At 36.5% G+C, this 21,435-nt stretch overlaps 1 protein-coding gene across 1 annotated transcript in view; it reads right to left on the bottom strand.

Moving 5' to 3' along the window:
• DMD (dystrophin) overlaps positions 1–20,356 on the bottom strand; it is a 2,162,139-nt gene extending 2,141,783 nt beyond the window's left edge. Inside the window, exon 1 of the mRNA XM_077887780.1 lies at positions 20,200–20,356. Coding sequence (XP_077743906.1) covers positions 20,200–20,206 — 7 coding nt within the window. The 5' untranslated portion in view covers positions 20,207–20,356. The remainder of the gene's footprint in view (positions 1–20,199) is intronic.
• Positions 20,357–21,435: the final 1,079 nt, after the last annotated feature.

The following is a 21,435-nucleotide window of genomic DNA, read 5'->3' as shown; positions in this document are numbered from 1 at the left end:
CAGGAGTTCCAAGACAAGTAGTAATCACTAGGGCAGAATATTTGCAAACAGATGGCAAGAAAAGTAGGGAGAAAAAGATGAAATAAAACAACAACTACCATTGATGTCACCATCACTTATAAGTGAAAAGGATCCAGTAAAACAGATTCTGTGTGAACTACAGGGACAATAGAAAACCAATTCCAAATAGTGTACAGACCTCCAGGATGATAAGAAAACACACACTTGTTCTTTCTCTATAGTAATTACTCGGGACAAAGAAACCAACATGATATCTATGGACACAATAACACAGTTTTTTTATGCTGCCTTCAATTGACTGTGTCTAATCTTAGATAACTTTGAGAAGTCAGAAGTGTATACAGCAGAATGATATAACAAAACATGTATGACATTTAAAGCTTTCTCAGCTTCGACAATGACATGCTTTTTTTATTTGGTGGGAGGGGCTGGCTCAAACAAAGATAATCATCTAATCAAATATTTCAGTGACTACAGAAATCAAAGCCATACACACATGTCCACATGCACACACGTACATGCACGCACACACACACCCTCCTACACAACCTTGTGCAAAAGTACATTGGGGTACTTTCACAGAAGTAAATCTATGAGAAGCTAGTAAGCTTGCATGGAAACCTTAGAATATTTTAAAGATTCAAATGAATTCTCTCTTGACTTGCAATCCAGTTTCCATTCATGGTTTTTCTCATTTAAATGTCCTCTGACATCCTTCACATTCTCAAAAAAGTAAAACATTTCTCACTGTTAGAAACCCAGTCATGGTGCTCTACTGATGCTTTTTCAGATTTTTCACAGGTGCCCGAGCTTTCAGCAATTCATTCTTACATAAATATTAGCCATGAGGGAAAAAAATAACAGCATCTTACCATTATATCTAAGACAAAGATACCTATCCTTTCATTCCAATGAATAAAACAAAGTCATGTTGCTTTTTCATTCGAGTTAACACAACTTGCTGTTGGCTTCATGTCTCCATTGTCGATTGATTATAACAGTAATTTCAACAAATAGCATTGCTTTCACATGTCTGGATAACTAGAGTCTTTAATTTCTGCTTTTAAGCTGGATAAATTCAATGGAAGAATCACTTTAAAGATAAAATTTTCTGTATAGGCATGATAATAGTCATATTATTGCAGCTAGTACTGCAACTAAACACTGTATATTTAAACTCTCATTCTCTCCCTTTCTACATTCTTCTCTCCCTCTTCCTAATTTAATCTCTGTTAAAACTGAGATAACTATAGATCCACATGAAGTTCTAAGAAATAATAGACAACAACATACCCTTCACCCAGTGTCCCTCAACAGTAACATCTGTTGCATAATATCACAATAAAGGAGTTAACAGTAATAGAATCCACTGACCTTTTTCAGATATCACCAGTTTTATCTGAACTCTTCGGTGTGCTTTTGTGTTAGTGTATTTAGTTCTGTGCAATTTTGTCACATGTATAGACTGGTATGTCTACCACCACAGGTAAGGTGCAGGAAATTTCCATCACGGGACCATCTCCTGTCCTTTTAGACTATGGTCCCCCTCACCTCCACCCTCCATAACCCCTGGTAGCAACAACTGTGCACTCTAGAGCCACCATCCTGTCATTTTAAGAATGCCTTAGAATAATATATAGTATGTGACCTCTTGAGATTAACTTTTTGTCTTCAACATAATTCCCTTGAGATCCATCCAAGTTAATACACATGGTAAGACTTCTTTCTCTGCTGAACAAGATTCACTTGAACAAAATTTCATTAGTGTCCAGGTTTGGGCTATTGTACACAAAGTTGCTATGTACATTAGTGTACAGGCTTTCACATGAACACACGTTTTGATTTCTCTGGGATGCACGCTCAAGCGTTTAGTTTCTGGGTCATATGTTAAGCTCACGTTTTGCTTTAGAAAACTATTATACTCTCTTTTCCAGAGTGGCTATAACCATTCAGTATTCCTACCAGCAATGCATGAATGTTCTAGCTTTTCTGCATTCTTGTTAGCATCACGGTCATCACTATTTTTAATTTTACACATTCTGATGGGTGTGTGGTGACACCTCATTGTTTTTATTTTTAAAATTGTATTAAATGGCTTTAATGGCAGTGATATTAAATCATTTGCCATGTGTTTATTTGCCACATTTATCTTCTTCAGTACAATGTCTATTCAGGTGTTTTGCCCATTTTCTAATTGGCTTTCTGTTTTTAAATGTTGAGTTCTAAGAGGTCTTTTTATATTGCGGGTAAAAATACTTTTGCTGATAGATGGTTTGTATATGTGTTTTCACGTTCTGTAGTTTTATTTTTCACCCTCTTAACAAATGAAAATAACATCTTTCCTCCATTAAATTGCTTTTACATCTATGTCAAACATCAGTTTGGCATATTCAGGTCTATTTCTGGACTCTATACTGTTCCATCAATCTGTATTTATCACATCAACAATATTACAGTCTCGATTATATATATATGTATTATAAATATATATATATTTATATATATATATATATATATATATATTATTGAGTAGGGATTCCTCCCACTTTCTTCTCCTTCTTCAAGTATTCAATCTATAGATCAATTTGAGGAGAATTGATATGTCTTTACTATGTTGTGTCTTCTAATCTATAAAAGGGGTATGTCTCTGAAATTTTTCAGGTCTTGATTTCTTCCATCAAAATTTTGTGATTTTTCAAGATATAGATCCTGTACATATTTTGTTATATTTATACCTAAATATTGAATTTTCTTTGGAGTAAATGTAAATAAAAGTACAATTCTAACTCTTTAAAAATCTTTTTACAATTACCTAAAAGTTAAAATTTCATACTCCTTTTTGCAATGGAAGAAAATAAATAATACATACATGTTTGAGACTGTTTTCATACTTCTTACAAGAGATATTAAACCTCACAAAAATAAATCTTTGCACTGATTTGAAGAGATTAAGAGCACTAATTGCTTTTAAAGTAGTAATACTGGTCTTTTACCAGAACCCATGCTCTAAAAGACTGGCCAAAGGAATTCTTTAGATTTTAATTATTAAGTGTTTATTACCATATATAAAATCCTCTCATGCTGCAAACACTGTATTTTTTTCTATAATATAAATTAAGAATGTTATATTTATGTTATTTCTGCTCGTACATTTTAGGAAATAACAGCGTTTAAAGGTAACAACTTTCCAAGATAGTGGTATTTCCAGCAATATTTATTCAGATTCCCATACACTCTCACAATTTACATCTACAATTTAATAAAACATGTGCTATTTAACTAAACCAAACAAACAGATGATTGAAAGAGAAGTTTTTACTCCTGAAATGAAGAATTGTGTTTCATATCAATCCTTCTTCCATTACTCTGTTAGTTTAAATGCATACTAAGTGGCATTTGGAAAATTAATCATAATGTTGTCTAGGCAGACATAGCACTTAATAGAGCCCACTGTCTCAGTAGGAAAGGAGTCTGCCTGGTTTCAGCCAAATTTATTTGATTTAGAGTTAGGTAAATTTGATTAAATATAGAAAAATTTATACTCATAGTTAACTCCCCAGTTGTCTCTTCCTTTGCAGTCCAGTGCATTTCTAACAGTATAAAGATTACGTGGGATTAAGAAGATTGCCACAGAAGAGAACTTTTTCATTTTTCTGATTTCAGTAGGGGAGCATATAGATTTTATATACAAAATCATCAGACTGGGGAAGTAAATGTGTAAATATCTATCTTTTAAGCTCCTAAAACCTTTAAACTTTAAGTCATTCAATCAAATGTATATACCAATGTAAAGCAGTTGTTTCAGTAGAACTTCACTCCTCTGGAGTGTACTCCTCTGGAGTACACTACTAATTGTTTCATTCATCTATCTATCTATCTATCTATCTATCTATGAATGAATGAAATGCTATCTAAGATGAATATATAAGTTGAACCATGTGAAATGGCTGTTTGATCATTTTTGACCTGAATATTGTAATTTCTTTTCTCCATTATTAATATTTTTTTATTTTTGGTTTTATTTTTGTTTTTTAAAGGATTTTATTTATTTATTCATGAGAGACACACAGAGAGAGGCAGAAAAACAGGCAGAGGGAGAAGCAGGATCCCTGCAAGGAGCCCGATGTGGGGCTCAATCCTGGATCCTGGGATCACACCCTGAGTCAAAGGCAGACACTCAATCGCTGAGCCACCCAGGCGTCCCTACTTCCCTAGTCTCAATCATTCTCAAGAATTAGAGAATTGGCCTTACTCTCTTACTCTCTCTTTCCAAATCAAATGATTTTTTCCTTAACACTCTGTTATCCACAGAACACTCCCAATACATTTTCCTAGTTTTACTAACAACGTGTTATATGATGGTAGTTCTTTCACAGTCAGTACTATCAAAAAGAATCAGTGTATCCATAATCAGAAAAAAAGGGAAATAGGCAGCCCGGTGGCTCAGCTGTTTAGCACTGCCTTCAGCCCAGAGCCTGATCCTGGAGACCCGGGATCGAGTCCCACGTTGGGCTCCCTGCATGGAGCCTGCTTCCTCCTCTGCCTCTCTCTCTCTCTCTCTCTCTCTCTCTATCTATCTCTCTCTCCCTCTCTCTGTGTCTCTCTCATGAATAAATAAAGTCTCTTAAAAAAAGAGAAAGGGAAATGATAATGAATAGATACTCATAAGCATAATGTATATAGGAATACGGGACAAAATTGCGTAAGTTGAGTTGAACTCCCCCCCCTCCCACGCACACATGCACACACAGCAGATGTGTCTAAAACACCTAGAGAGACAGGAAAGAAAAACTCAGGGTCATCCTCACCTTGCTCTGAACACCTCTGAGATTTATCTACCATTCTTTTTTTACTATTTACCACATTCTACCTGCTATTATAGCTGTCCATTATGAGGAGTCATCATCATTATCACCTTCACCATCATCATCTTTCCTAACATCACAGACAGAACAGATGTGAATCATATGGAAGACAAGTATTATAAGAAAATGGGACCTGCACTCAGATAAGAAAACCTTCAACCTTTTCCCTCTATTAAAACGTGACAAGCTGACTTAAATGGGTAGTCTGTTCATAATGGTTTCTTTCGTGCTTTCAATCTCTCCAGCTAATTACATCGTAATACTTCCATTAAGGTGAGGACAGAGAATTGCTGGGGTCAGTTATGGGGCCTCCATGAATGATAATCTAGAACAGAAAAGTAAGAAAATGTGTATTTCATCATTTCCATGTGTAAACACAGTCAATTATAATTTTTGACGAATGGGTGAGGGACTGTTCAAAGACTGAATGAAATTAAAAACCATCCAGTATTACACATGGCAGCATCAGGAGCCTTTCTCGTAGTTCTCATGATATTGTAAAGACACAGGAAAAGAGCCACACAGGGAAGTAATAGGAACTGTGTTACTTGTTGCTTATAAAATCTCAGGGAAAGTTTCCCCCACGTTAGGCTTGAACAAAAAAAGGATGTGACCTGATTGTTACTGCATGACAGACACCATTTGCCAATGATTCCAGTAAATTATTTCCTTTAGAAATTCAGTATCTTTTCCCACACTGATGTTTTGTTTTACCACAATGTCAGGGGCCATGGCCACAAGAGCAGGAGGAAGAGGGCTCGAGGGTAAAGGGGGAGTGGTGATATATCACAGGAGTCATATATTCTGACTGTGACATTTCTCCTCCAATCCTTGTCAGCTTCAAGGGCAGAAATCACCTCTGATTAATCTTTCCAAAGCTCTCAATGCTCAGCATAAGACGAGTACTATGATAGTTGAATTTAAAGAAATCTTTCAATGGCAATACGGGCTTTGGCGGTCAGACTACCATCTCTAAGAAAATTTAGCCTTTAGTACTATCACATGTAGTCCCCCCTCTCTGCCCCAGCCAAATGGTCCCAGACATCCTATCTTTGTCAACATTAGGCAGCATTATTTGTGCAGTTGTATATATTTATGTACTCAGTCTTGCTTGGTATATTTAGGCATTACCAGTTTAAAGTTACCTGTTGGCTGTTTCCAGGGTGTAGTTAAATAAGTAAATAAACCAATTTCTAGATTGAGAGTGTTGGAAGCAGTCATAGACATTATCTAATACAGTAGCTTTTTTCAAGTTCTAAGGGTATGATCACTATGCTTGTAGGGCAGAAGTGGAAGCAAGTGGGAATTAATTTCCCTTCTCACTTTTCGTATAAAATGCCTACATTTTCAACTTGTTTTGTTGTGCTGTTGGGCTTCCACATAAAATTTCTTTTAGAGAATGTATTCTGAATATTAAAAAACATGAAAACTGATCTAACCTATTTAGAAATGATAAAAATATGGAATATCCATTTTCATTCCCATTGCATTTATGCTGGTACACGTGGCATTAAATAATGACATCTTTTCCCACTGGTTTTGGACAGTTTGGAAATTTGTCACGGCACTCCTGGAAACTACTATTAAGCAACCATACGTGATGGGATGCTAGTTTTTTCTCCTTTCCATTTTTTTTTTTGTCTTTACCCATATGTGATCTGATGTTTCCATTTTTCAGATGAAAAGACAAGGCCCAAAATGATAATGACTACTGCCAAATGACAAATGATAAAACTGGTGTGTTATTTCTAAGGTTCCTTAACTCCCAAACCAATGCATCTTTCGATAATTGCCCTTATTATTTCCCCAAATACACTTACTTGATAAAAATTGATGAAAATTAAATTAGAGGTGAAACTACTGATAATGTTTTTTGGGGTTGGATTTTCCTAGAAGCAGACCCTACGAAGAGGATTTGAACACAAATAATTTATTTCAGAGGTGATCCCGGGAAGCACAGTAAAGACGTGAGTGACAAGAAAATGAAGCCAGCACAGTGTACGTTGATGAGCTCACTGTCACTGTGTTCAACTGAGGCTTAATACCACTTGGGACCTCTAGGAAACAGAATTGTCTCATCTGAGAGACAAGAAAGATGGAGTATTTGCTATTGCCTCTCACCGAATCGGTGTCACGGGCAATTCCAAATAATCTTACCTCCAGGACACTTTCTTTCAGTTAGCCCCAAAGCAAATGGAAACCATGAGACAAAGAATCAAATTGTAGTATGAAGTGGGAGGCATATATGGGAATGGTGGTTTCTTAGAATAGAGTGGAAGGCATTCAGACCCCCTGTTATAAGGGTCTAGTAATTGCGCATGCACTGTTAGAAGTATGTCACTTTAATTCTTTTCAAAAGAATGAAATAACCTTTCAGTTTTGTTGAAACGATACTGTGCTTGAAATCAAAATTTTATAGACTTCATCACTATTATAATGTTAGCTAGTTTATTAGTAATTACATTGTATTTGTATTAGAATGAGCCTTAATGTGTAAAAAAACTTTCTCAACCTTCAGAGAAGTTTCCATTTTACATTTGAAATATTTCTCATAAAAAATGGATACTCCTTCAATCAATTAAAAGTACCAGAAAATCCATCTGGTTGGAGAAGGCTTCCACCTGGACCTGTGCTGATGTGTCCCATATAGGCTGATACCAGCACACTGGCCGATACAGTGACGGAGGTCCTTGGTCTCATACCATGATCAATTCTCTCACTTGTCCCATGTGTTTTAGACCAGGATTTATCCTCTAGCTCTGCTACATTAAAGGTTGTAAAGATTTTCCTTTGATTCATCTGGACACAAATGATTATCAAGAGGTATTATTTTTTCAAAAATGGAAAACTAGCAATTATGCATTCTTTTAATAGGCAATCTTGAATGCATTCCTTATAGAGATTATGGCCATATGTTCCCTTACCTTTCATCCAACCATTCTTACATCCAAGGTCAATGTTTGTTTATAAACTATGCAACAAGTGTCATCATATTTACAGTGTTTCGTAAATGTAGTCACAACATCTTATTTTCATGAACAATACAATAAAATGTATCATCTTCTTTGGTTACTATAATTCTACAAATGACTGTTTCATTCCCTAATAAATACTGTAATGTGCACAAATGAATTCTGTCAATGTATCTTTTAAACACAGTGCACTAAATTCCACTACATGAGAAAAGGACTGTATATAAATATCCATAAAGAATGAATAGAAATTCTGTGAAAAGCATCAAAATAAATAATTAAATATGCATAGCTCCTGGCATGTGGCTTCTTGTCACAGAGAACTGTAAAGAATGGATACATTTTGGAACCGCTTTGCTACACATTCACGCATCTTTGATTTTTTTCCCTCCACAGAAATGATTTAATGGATTATAAGAAACTAAGTTTTTCCACTTCCTTATTAATTCCCTACTATCACAAAGCTGTGTATTAGAGCAAGGGGGGTGTGAACATCCCATATCGCTGGATATATCCATTGAACTCTGCCTCTCTTTGCAGCTGCAAGGAACTGGTTATGTGGTAGACTGTCCAGATGTGGACCTGAGGTGGACCACTTTTCTACTGCTGGCATTGTATATACCCTACTTTCCACACTGAAACCCTTTTGAATGTAGTTCTCATTTCCTAATGAAAATTCAGTGGGGGGGGGATGGAATTGGATATATACTTTTAACTTCAGGGATACTTTATAACAGCCATGAGAAACAGCACAGCTGGGTGACTGGAAAAGCCCATCATTTCCTATGAGTGATGGAAGAAGGAATCAAATGGCCACATTTTCACTTTGTTTCACATTACTAATATGCCTGAATTTGTTTACCTTGAACTTAACTGTCATTTTACTCTACTGCGATCTTACTTGATCATTTCACTAAATTATTTTTATTGTTTCCTTAGTAGATAATTTGAGTGAATTAAGACCTCGGCTGGAGGTAATGTGTAAATCGCAAGGGAAATACACTTTGAAGTACTATGCTCTACGCATTTCCAATATGTAGGATAACTATTATACTATCAAAGCTTAATATGCCAACTTCCACCAGCACAAAATGCACCAAAACCATCACGTGCTCAATTTACCTATTAAGCACTACGGTTAGTACACTGGAATGAAAAAGGGTGAAATGAAAATAATGCTCTGTGAGGACTGAAAGAACTCTTATTACCTCTGGCTTTGTAATTCATTCCAGCTGTAAGTAAAACATGAGTCACTCTTTCCCCCGTTGCTTTGCAAAGGATAAAGCACGAGAGGGGAAATAACAATCTTCAGGAACCAATAATCCCTATAAAGAAACAAATAACCTGAAAAGTATATGGCAGAGACAGCTAAGCATTAACCCAGAGGTGAGAAGGATGCTATGTGAGTATACACAGGGGTATATGATTCATCCAAAGATGAAGAAGAGGCATCATCTATATCATCTGGGAGAATTATAGGATATGCAACAAGCGAATATGGGGGAATAAAGATGTCTTTAGAGCATGAAGTGGGGTCAACATTCACAAAGGCATAAGGCAGGGGAGCATGTTCAATTCAGAGAACTGTTCCTAAGACTAGGGTAAGGCAATCATATGGTGGCTGAAAAATCAGACCGTATAACAAGGCAGAAGAAATGTTGTAAGGGGCCGTTTCTTCCATACAAGTTATTTGAATTATATCCTGAAAGCAATGGGGAGCCACCTGTGGATTTAAGCAGGGGAGGGACATGTTAAATTTGGCTTCTGAGAGATATCAGCCTAGCAGCCTCTGTGAAGAGTAAATTGGGGAGCCCCAAGACCCACAGGTTAGTTAGGAAGCTATCATGGTATTCAAAGTGAGCTACAGGGATCTGAACTAAGTCAGTGATTACAGGTGGTATGGAAAGCAGACAGTGGGGCTAAGAGAAACTAAATCACAAAGAGATATGGATCTGAATGATGAGAAAATGATACTTCTTACTAAAGTTACTGCATATGGTTTTATGTGAATACAATAAGCATCAAAGCATTCTCTAAATGCCTATGAATTAGAGATCCTCGGTGTAAAGCCATCACTATTTGTTCAGACACAGTGAAATAATTACAAAATAATTGTTTAAATGTGCTTCTCTGATTCAAGACAAAAAGAACACGCTAGGTAGCTTATGTAGATTCAGATTTCTAGAAGGAGGCACCAGCATGTGTCTGCTCTGCATGAAACCAGGGAGGTGTGGCAAGGGAACTCACTCTGGCAAAGGGCTGATTCTCAGCCATCGGTAGAAAGATCCGTCCACGAACAGCAGCAAGAAATATTTGGAATTAAAATCTAGGTGAGAAATAATCAGATCCTAAAATAAACTGCTCAAAAGAAACGAAATCGAAGACTCTTAAAATAGGTCAGGCTTCTTAGCAGAAGAAAATTCAGCTAAAATATAGTCTATGGATATGAACCTACCTGTCAGTATTTAGGTTGTTCTATTATCAAGAGTTCGGTTCAGTCAATAAAACTAGGAAAGCCAACACCAAAAAAGCACCAAAGTGCCCTGATTACCACTTTGAAAAAAAAGAACACAAAAGTGAAATATTTAAATGATATTAGAAGACTGGGGCCATCTGTGAAACCCACTGCAGAAGCAGTAAAAGCAGGTAGTGTCCCAAACCTCTATTGTTATATTAGTTTCCTTCCAAGCATGTAGGGTGTAATCGTGTACAGAGTGTGATGTTTGAGATTTGATAAATCTGGTTCAATTTCCAGCTGTCTCACAAGTAGCTTAAAGTTACTAAGGCTCACTTTCTGGATCAGTAATATGGTGATAACACATATGTTGGGGTTGTTCAAAGTGCTATCTAAAATAATGCATGAAAAATACCAAGTGCTGTTATCTAGAATATAATTTTTTCCAAGAAATATTTGGTATTATTAGATTAGTAATGAGGTTCTGCAACCTGAATTTACTCCCATTTGGAAGAACAATATTAGAAAAATAGTATTCTTATGAATCCACCATGGAAAAACTGGGCTTTCTTGAATTTGGACCTCATGTAGAATGAGATGATAGAAGTGACAAGAATAAATATGAGAGCAAGCTGAATGCAATAACAAAGACATGAAAGAGGAAAAATAAAATACCAAAAAGAAATTGAAGTGTAAATTTTGCATAGCCATGCTATACAACAGTTGGTTACTGGGGGATATTTCTGTTCAGAGAATCAATGAGATGAATCATGCATCACTGTACTTGCTATTATAATAACTGTATCATGCATTTCTTGGCTTTTCTAGACAAACAAGGAGTTTGAGTCACCATATTAGAAGAGACTAAAGACTATGCGGTTTAATAGAAAAAGTCACACTTCACTGTTCAGAGACTTCTGTTCTATTTCTGGTCTTACTCCTAACTACAAGAAGTGTTAAGCAAGTGAATTTATCTCTATAGGTCCCAGTTTCCTCATCTGTCAAATTAAGAGACTGGACTAAGTATTCTTTAAGAGTTTCTGGGCTTTAAATTCTAGGCTTCTATAAAATGTATCTATCTAGATGCATGCTATAATTATAATAAACACAATGTTCACAATAAAAAAAAAACACATGGCATCTCAACAGAAAATTAAGGATGAGACTAGAACAGTCCCCATGCTAAAGGTAACATCCACAAGACCAATACACACTTCTTTTTTTTAATGTTTTTTAATGTTTTACCTTTTTCTTTTTTTTTTAAGATTTTATTTATTTATTCATGATAGACAGAGAGAGAGAGAGGCAGAGACACAGGCAGAGGGAGGAGCAGGCTCCATGCACGGATGTTACTGAAGCTTCTAGAACTCATTCCCAAACTGGCTTTTCTGTTTGGATTCACAGTAGCTGCTGCCCCCTAGTAAGCTGTCACTATAGATATTTTTCTGTCCTCATCCATGTAAAACAGATTCCTATCTAAATCCCTTAGGGAACTGTATCTTAGTCATCTTGCCCTAATACAGAACGTGACAGAAGTTATTAATAAATATTTGTTGGATGAATGGAAAGGTGCAGAAATGTGTCACTTCAGTCAGTGACCTCTAATCGTGTTCTGGATGTCCTAATGGAGAAGTGGGTTCTGCCCCTTACCACCATGGCCACCAGAGCCAGCCTATGAATGGGTCAGCAGGCAAAGGCTGCTGAACCTGAGATTCCTACTCACAGCATTAACATTTCTATCACGGGCAGCCTTTGACTCAATCTCCTCTTTATCACGCTTGTCACAGAACATAAATTAAGTCCTACAACTTGCGTAAAACCCATCAAGTTTCAGGTTAAAATTAACGTCATTTTCCATAATCCAGCTTAATTGGCACTGTAATGCATAATTCCCCCTGTAATATGTTAAGACAGAGATGTGTGCTAGTAAAATCAGAATACGATGGTCTTTTCAGATGGTAACTACACTCATCCTGGTGAGCATTTTGTAATGTATTCAACTGTTGCATCACTAGGCTGTACACCTGAGACTAACATATATTATCTCTGCTTCTATTTTTAAAAAAGAGAATATGATGGTCCTTATGCTTTATCCTGGGAGCATTACAATCAATTGTAACAATGCCATTAGCAGAGCAGATGGACGCTGCTGAGCACCCCCCCCACACACACACACACCAGCTTTTTCTTCTTTGTTATTTGTATTTGTCTCTGGATTGCCAGGCAATGACAATATTATGTGGGAACTTTGATAGGCACCATTTACCTTCTAGTGTATCTGGACAGTGATTAATCTTTGTGTACTCTCCAACCTTGCAGTTCAGCCATCCCCCCACTTTCTGTGCAAACGTTTGTCCACAAGATTATCTTTTCATCTTTACTTTCTACAGTCCTTTAGCTCAATCTTTTTACCCATTTGCATATTCCCTGCACTGTACTTTGGATTCTGTAAGCCCCAAACCCCACAAAATTAGTTTTCTGGAGGCCAGTCATGTTAGACATACACTGGGCATGTCTTACATTTCCAAAGACAGTACACATGTGTAATATTTCAAGACACCTTGCTTTCTTCAGAAACCTCAATTTATATTGCAATTATTGCTTATGATTCAAAATGTGCAGAATTCTAAACAAGGTTTTCTTTCAAAAAACTGATTTTCCAAAATTATCAAAGAACGTATGGCAATATTACAGCTTATGCTATTTTTTTCATTTCATTTAAAGACCATGTGAGCAAGCTCTAAAAATATTTTTTATTAATATCTACAGAGTGAATTAAACTTGTGAAAAGTTACATCTACACAGAGAATCTATAAATTTCTTAAGGTTAAAAAATAAAAAAGACTTAAAGCTTTTAAGCACTGTGACCTGTGAATAATAAACAATATGTGTTAATTTATAAAATGTCACTTGATGTGTATTTCTCTTCGACTCCCATAAAGTTCAATTTTCCTTCAAGTTGTGATTGTTTGCTCAATTGTTATTATTTTATTATTTTTTTCCTTTGACCCTAACCTATAATATATGAAGACAACAGGATAAATGAAGCAACAATACCTGTCTTAATGCAGAAAATATGTTTAAGAGTTCCACAGTCAGACAACGATCTCTGCCTTCTGGGATATATTTTTCTGAAGGACATCTAAATTGCACAAATATTTTAAATACTTTTGGCTACTTGATAACACCTTGAAATATACTTTAAATCAAAGGGAAAGAAGAGTCACATTCATCTCCTTTCTAAAACAACTAAACCATGGTGAGTTCATATTTGTTAAACTAAAAGATAAGGAAAAAGTGAAATAAATGGAAAACCAATTACTTTTAAACCTCTGGGTTTTTTTGCTTTTATTATTTTAAATTAAAAAATCCAAAATAAAACATGGAAAAACACAAAATCTTACCCAACACAACACACTATACAAAATGCTCATTTTTCAAATAAGCAGTATGCTCGTTTTACTTGCTACTGGTCTTTAGTAGAAACAGACCTAAAAAGAATATATTGGAAGGGCCGGGTACTTTCCTCATTCCCTGAGAAGCTCCGTGATTATGAGGAATGCCAGCCAGAGCTCAATATTCTTACCCTTGAAATCAAGAAAAAGATCAAAATCTTTGATAGCAATAACAAGAACTAAATTTGCCAGGGGTAGAAGTCCTCCTCTTATCAATGTCAGGCAAGAAGCAATCTTTTCCGGCAAAGCGAAGAGCAAGCCAACTAAGAGAAAGATTTGTGTGCCTACAATTACATAAAATTGACTGGATGGTTGGAAACAATACTTTTTAAGAATCTTCTCTCTCTTTTTTTAACTTTACTTACACGTTGGATTTTATTGCATTCTAAGATAAAGAGGAAATGAAACTGTTTTCACACACAAAACAGTTCCCTCGTGACAGTTTTTTACTCAATGGTCTCTTTTGCCTTCCATTAGCTTATCCTCTTCCTGGGTGAGTCGCCCTCATCGCTCCATATCCCTAAACCAATAGGAAGACTTTCCTTCAGACCCTTAAGCCTTGTATCTGTTACCATAGAGACAGGCATCACAAGATAGCTGCTCAGTAACATCCTCATGGAAATAAAATAAGAATCCTATGGGTTTTATAGGAATTTCCAGTGCTACCAGTGAACAGAAATGATACACTGCCCTGGGGAAAAATGCGGGGATTTTAGTTTCACAATCGTAGAATTATGGAGATTGTCATTTACGATGGTAAATCCAGAATCCCTTAATTTTATGCTTAGGACCTGATTAAGGTTTCTCATATGATTTGAAAAAAAAATCCCATCTCTTATATCCATGTGTTCAGGGAAATATAAATATCTCACTGCTAACTTTTAACTCTAGCATGTCTTATCAATCACATTCTAACAGCCTCAACTGTTCTTTTCTATCGCAGTGCACAGATAGACTTTTATTTTGCTATTCTTTGATCCCCTCCAGACCACATTTGATCAAGAAAACCCTCATCTTTTTTAAAAGGTGACAACCTGTCCAGAATTCGGTAAGGCAAAAGCTGCTTACAGACTTTATAGACCTATGCAGAGGGAAAAGGATAGCTACAAGAAATGATTTCCACTCACTTTACCTTGTTTTTCATTGATTTCTGCACTTTCTGGAAGTCTAGTGAAATCACTTAATATCTGAAGAGGAACCATACAAATAACTGAATCTGAGCAAATAGATAAGCTCAGCAAAATCAATGGGCCTAGGCAAAGCAGATATATGTCAGTGACTGCAGAGACCTCAAATTTTCTCCTCCTGACATTAAATAATAAACATTCCTCAACAAGTCAAATCTCTCAATACAGTAACAGCCAAAATAGTCCCATCAGGAACTCTTCGGCTGTATATCTGATCACTTTTCCAAGTCTGTAGTATTTCAATACTATGGGTGGTCACAATTCTGTTTGTGGCCTTCCGATGATATTTAGCTGTGACCTAGCTTGTTTCTGACACTATTTAATCAGCAAAAAGTGAAGTTATCACACGGTTTAGAGATGAGGCCAGCGAGCTCTTGCTACCAAGGGCCAGATAGTGTATAGTTTTGGCCTTATGGCCCCTTATGGTCTCTGCCCTAACTACTTCACAGCTACACAATATGTAAACAAGCAGGTGTGGCTATCTCCCACTAAAACTTTATGAATAGGCACTGAAATTGAAGTTTCGTGTCATTTTTCCTATGTCACAAAATATTACCCATCTCCTAAAACAATTCATTCAGAAATGTAAAAGCCATTCTCAGCTAGCTGGCCAACCAGAAAGAATTGTAGGCCACAATTGGCTGACTCCTAGCCTGGAGCTTGTAGAGACATGCAATGAAAGACCTGAAAAGGGGAATACGTTTTTCATGAAATGATTAGGATCACAGATTCTCAAAATTAGAAATTATATCAGATATCTCCTTCTTAAATTTCTCTTTATGGCAGGAAATCCACTCCTAACCCTGAACACTTTCGAACAAGGAGTGAAGGACCTCACAAAGTAGCCACTTCTCTGCTTATACAATTGATTGGAAGATTACTTTTGGGTCTTTCAGAGAGACACAAATAAGTCTAATCCCTCTTTTACATTATAGCTCATTTAATAGTTGAAGAAAGTTTTCTTTTTTCTTGTTCATTCAAGCATTCTTCAACTTTTCCCTTTTCTAGGACCTTTGATGCCTCTCACACATTCTCATTCTTAGAACTTTTCAGCATCCAGATCTTTTTCACTGAATACTCTCCCAAATGTTAAAGTTCCCGACACCACGATGTTCCTCTCCTTCTAAAACATGTTTTTTGTTTCCTTCCTCAAAGGATAAATGTCCAACATCTCTGTTTTATTTTGTTTCAATACTGTATGAGACTATGACTGATGTTTAAGGCCAAAAAATCATTAAGTCTTTTTCAATGACTTATTGTTAAGCGTTAACTGTCTCCCATACTGTACTTGGATTGATTTTTGAACCTTAGTGCAGGATCTTATTCTGAGGGAGATTCATCTTTTTGGCCTCATTGCTTTTCCCAGGGGGTCATAATCCTTCAGTATTAGAATAATACAATATATTTGTTCTCCTCTCCAGCTAAACTATTTTGATCTTCCTTCATGTTTTGGGTATTAATATTTCACAAACCAAGCAGAGCCAATGTTAGAATTACAGAGCACACTATGAGAAATTAGGTCCAAATCAGATAGAGCCAAATGAATAGAACTAGGATGCTTCCTGGTTTACAATGATTCAATTAATGCACCCAAGGCAGAATAATTTAGTAATTTAATTAATCTTTCAGACATATCAAATGGAAAACATTTCTCCATCTTGACTAAATCACAAAAATCTTCAGCAAATCCCACAGTATAATCAAGATAGGTGGCTAAATTAAATACGGTTTTGTAGAATCTTGGAGAACCTGGTCTGTATTACCTTTCCCCCCATTCTAAAGCAGCCCTAAAACCAATCCTCATTCCAACCCCCCAAAAAAATCCTCAGGAATTTTTGCTTATTCCCAATGAGGGACAAATATTGCTTATTTTTCTTAAAAAATTCCAACGTGAAGAGTTAATATCCTCACCCTAATTACGGACCTCCTTCCTTCTTGCTCATTTTGGTTTAACTCCAGCACCAATTTTAAATACCATCATAGCACTCTCTTTTTAAAGAGTTTTGATTCTTTTGTCAGAAGTATGTGTGTGTCTCTGGGTCTGTGTGTGCACACGCCTATGTGGTTTTTGTTTTTATTAGCTTTTTCATTCCTCAAATTTAGACAACATGAGAATTGGAGAATAATAGGAAGAGACAAGCTTCTTGGGGCAAAAGATCTTAAAGAATTTTTTTTTACACATGGTCATTTTTATTGATGCAGAAACAGCACTGTGCTAATATTCAACACATTTTCATGATAAAAGTCACTTGATAAACAAGGAACAGAAGATGTACTGGTTAGCTGGAGCTGTCACAACAAAATGTCACAGACTGAGTGGCTTAAAAACAAAAATTCATATTCTCAGTTTTGGAAGATTTCTTAACTGGGAACATCTCCCTCTGCTCGTCTTTCTGGATGAAGGGATACATCTGAAGGTGGGCAACTCAATCACAAGTGGGCATTTTCACTGCACAGTATTCTCATTAAAGAAGAACTCAGGGACATTACTGAATTAAAAATAATGATGCTTAATTGGATTTTTACCTAAAAGAGACAAGTAGTTGCTACAGCTGCCTTTATAATATGGACACCTTGGGAAAAACAATCTAGGTTTGTAGAGAATCAGGTGAAGCCCACAGAGATTTGTACAAGTAACCAATTCCATGTTAAAAAGATTTTTAAACGGTAAGAGTCCATTTCACCTGTCCCATTCCTTTCATTCACTCTGTTCTCATGCATTTCTTCCCCATTCCTGCCCCTGCTCCCCCCCCCCACCCCGAACCTCTCCAGAAAACACAGAATTAAGCAACTAGGATTTGGAGACTTCACATGGTCTCATCACTTTGCATGCTAATCATGTTTCAGAGCTGGAGAGACTGGCCAGCATTTCCAACTCTTACAAAGACATTTATCAATAAGTGTATGCCTGCTTTTCAGGTGTGTGGCCCAGAGCCTTTACGATTCCATTAATAATCAACAGCTGGTGCCACCTAGCGTCTGTCCTCTCCATTCATCAGTGGAATCAAATACAGAGTACTTCCCAGTCACAAACGAAACAGCCTGAACTACAAACAAAAAACCCCACAGTTTGGGGAGTCCAGTGGCTGATTTAAATCACACTATCTTCATTGAAAGGGAAACCTTCTTTTTTTTAAGTCACTATGGTAACAGGAGTGTGAGGCGAACAGGAAGCTCGGATTTTTCTCACAGGAGACAATTCACAAAAGGAGAGTCCCACTAAATATGTGATGCAAAAGAGTTTTTCCAGACTTGAATTATCACTTAAAATGGTTATAAAGTTGGGAAATAAAACTGGCAGAAAAGAACTGCATTTTAAACAAAAGTACAGATATAGCTGATTTTTGTCAACCAACCAAGAAATAACCCTTTATCATCTGGATGCAAAATTCTCTGCCAGTCTTTGAGCTTCCCAAAGATTCATTGAGCACTGTTAACAGACTGGAGAAAAGCACATACAGCACTCAGAAGTATGAACAGGAAATAATTAGGTTGTCCACACCACATTATTAAAAATACGTTTGCTGCTAAAGCTATACATCTAGAAAACTATTTTCTTTCATGCCCTGTGTATGGATTATGAATTTTATATTCAACCACAGTCGTGTATGCTTCAAGGTTAAAAAGTACTCCTCGAAATGCTTGACTATCTCTCAAAACATAAGTTAGTGACTAATTTGGATGAATCTAAGTAGTATAATTAGCCAACCGGCTTCTAACCAATTCACCGCTACTGAAATACATGTTGGTTTAAGTCACTTTTTCCAACAGGAATACGTAATTGAAAAACATGGACTAACATTCAGGGGGGAAAAGTTACATAACAGCCGGTAGTGTTCCTTGACCAGACTGACTGAGATATTACAATTACTACAGAAAAGACACAGCACATATGAACAATACCGTATATACAGAAAGGTCATGCTAGATGTTCATACATGATAGTCTATTAACTTGGATGATTTAGCTACTGAGGTTACTGGAGAGATGGGGCAGAGAACCAACCGAAAGAATCTGTATCATATAGATAATTAACAGCCAAGCTTTTCACACTCCAGAAATCTATTTCTATATTATTTGACATGTGTTTTAAACAATCACTTGTTAAAAACAGCTTTGAAGGTTTTATTTTTGTGTTACCCTAGTGGTGATAGAGATTATTTCAATATGTTCGGTCCGATATATACTCAGTGACATAGCCCCATGACAGCGTCTGAAGACAGAATATGGAAACGATGCATAGTTTCCACAGAAAGCTTAAATTGTTCCCCTTTTCCCAAAAACTTTATTTTTGGATCCAGGTACAGTCCAGGCTCATGCTTCATTTGTTTCAAAGTACTTATAAGTGTAATCCAGTGATTGTATGAGAAAGAAATATTGCAAAACAGCACAAGGGTGCTAAAAATTGTACGCAGGCAAAAGAGAATGTAAGACAAAACTCATTAAGGTTTCAACATAATTAAATAAATAAATGCTCCAATCTTCACTAATTTATCATTTTCCGTCATTTTTCATTAACAGCTTTCAAAAAGCCCTATCTGAAACAAGCTGATACAGAGAAATTAAGAGCAGTAATCAAGCGAGAAATGATAGACCAGCTGGGTCGACATCAACTTGGCAAAACGTGAATACAGTTCAATAGCTGAAACAGATGCTGGAGTTGTTGAAAAACCCTGCAGGAGATATTGATGTATTTTCTTCATAGAATGCAGAATGACTGAATAAATGTCAAAAGCTAAAAATTGATGAGGAGAAAAGACTGACAGCCAAACTCCTTATAAAACAGGAACGAAGTGTAACAATTTTCAACCTATCCAAACATTCTACACATCCTCATTTCTCTCAATGTCTGAATATGCCAATAGATCAATCAGTCCTGGTTACTAGATAGCATGTAACTGAGCTGGGGTTAGATTTCCCTCAGAGATCCCCCACCACCACCCCCAGGTCATCATCCACCTGGAGAAACCCAGACTCTTGAAAAATACTTTATTCTAAAATCTTCTAACACGGATTTCTATCCCAGAAGTGTTTTCCTGAGGTTGGAGGCAAGCACACCCCCCCAAAATCTAACGCAGCACAAGGAAATTTTAAAATCCCTTCCGTAAAAGCAACACTGTTTGCAGAGTTTGAAGAGCTCGGCAACAAACCCCAGCTACCAACAGCTGCTTGTTCAAACATATGCTTTGTCATGGTCAGCTTCTAATTGTATTCATAATGATGTAATAGCTTTAATAATCCTACCTTCCATGCCAGCTGTTTTTCCTGTCACTCCATCATGCCAATAAGTTGGCTGCTGTAACAAATCAAGATAGTGCAAAACAGCATCTTTCTCCTGATTCTGTCATCTTCCTGAAAGCATTCTATTACTGCCGACTGCTGGGAACCAGAAAGTCTATTTGAATTCCAACAGCTCCCCTTTCGCATGATTCAAGTTAGGTTAGGTGGGCATGCCTAACATGATTCTCTCAGTCATTTATTATGCAGCTGCTACAACGTCGGTGTGGTAACCACTCTGACTATCTGATACGTCAGTCGAACAAAACCTACACCTCGGAGCAAACACATGAGCCAGAGCAGCGTTCTGCATTTAACGAGCATTCTTCCTGCCTAAAAAACAGTGGATCTGCAAATCTCTTTCAGTATCTCCTCGGTCCTCCGTACAGATGCAAAGCCTTTGGATTAAAATCTTCTCCTAACTATACCAAGAGTAGAGTTCCTTTGCCACATATCATATTATTCACAGTAGAATTCCGTCTGATTTTCACTTATCTTCACAGCCCTGTAAGGGTAAAAACTCTCTTTTCTGATTGTACTTTTTGAAAGAAGGATGCTGTGTGCTCGGCTCCACATCTCTCTGCTTTATAAAATACAGCATTCACTTTCTCAAATGGAATTTGCCCCTGTGGTTCTATGGAAAATTTTCTAAGAGGAGGATTTTTTTTTTCTAGAAAATATTTATTTTGCATATTGGAGACATTTAGATTGCTTCTGTTTGTTTCTCCCCGGAGTGGACTTTATACTTCATATTCTGACTTACGAAAATTGCTTTCTTTAGAAAGTAAGAAATTAAATTAGCTGACTCTCTAACATAACTTGTTTACCAAGTAGATAAGTTTCATTTCAGGAAAATGCATTCTGCATTTTAAAGATACCCATGCAAGTACCAGTATTTTTTTTTAATCAAAGTTAATACCGTAGAGATGATGGCAATTGTATCTAAAAGTTCTAAGTATGCCTTTCTCGGAGGATTAATATTTTAGTTTGAAATGACAAATATTTCAGTGTTTTCATGAGAAAGATACTTTAAGGAGGGCAGTGATAAAATCTCCTTTCCCTTTCAGCTGTCTTTCAGATATTTGGTTCAGGAGAAAAGCGACTGCCCAGCCCCACAACAAAGTAAACATGTTGTGGGGACCTACATTATGAAAGTATAAGCGATAATTTATTTAGCACATGTAAGATATATGCCAATGTTAC

This window comes from Canis aureus, chromosome X, assembly GCF_053574225.1.
Source record: "Canis aureus isolate CA01 chromosome X, VMU_Caureus_v.1.0, whole genome shotgun sequence".
In the NCBI taxonomy this organism is placed as follows: domain Eukaryota; kingdom Metazoa; phylum Chordata; class Mammalia; order Carnivora; family Canidae; genus Canis; species Canis aureus.
This window is presented reverse-complemented; position numbering and strand designations above follow the sequence as displayed.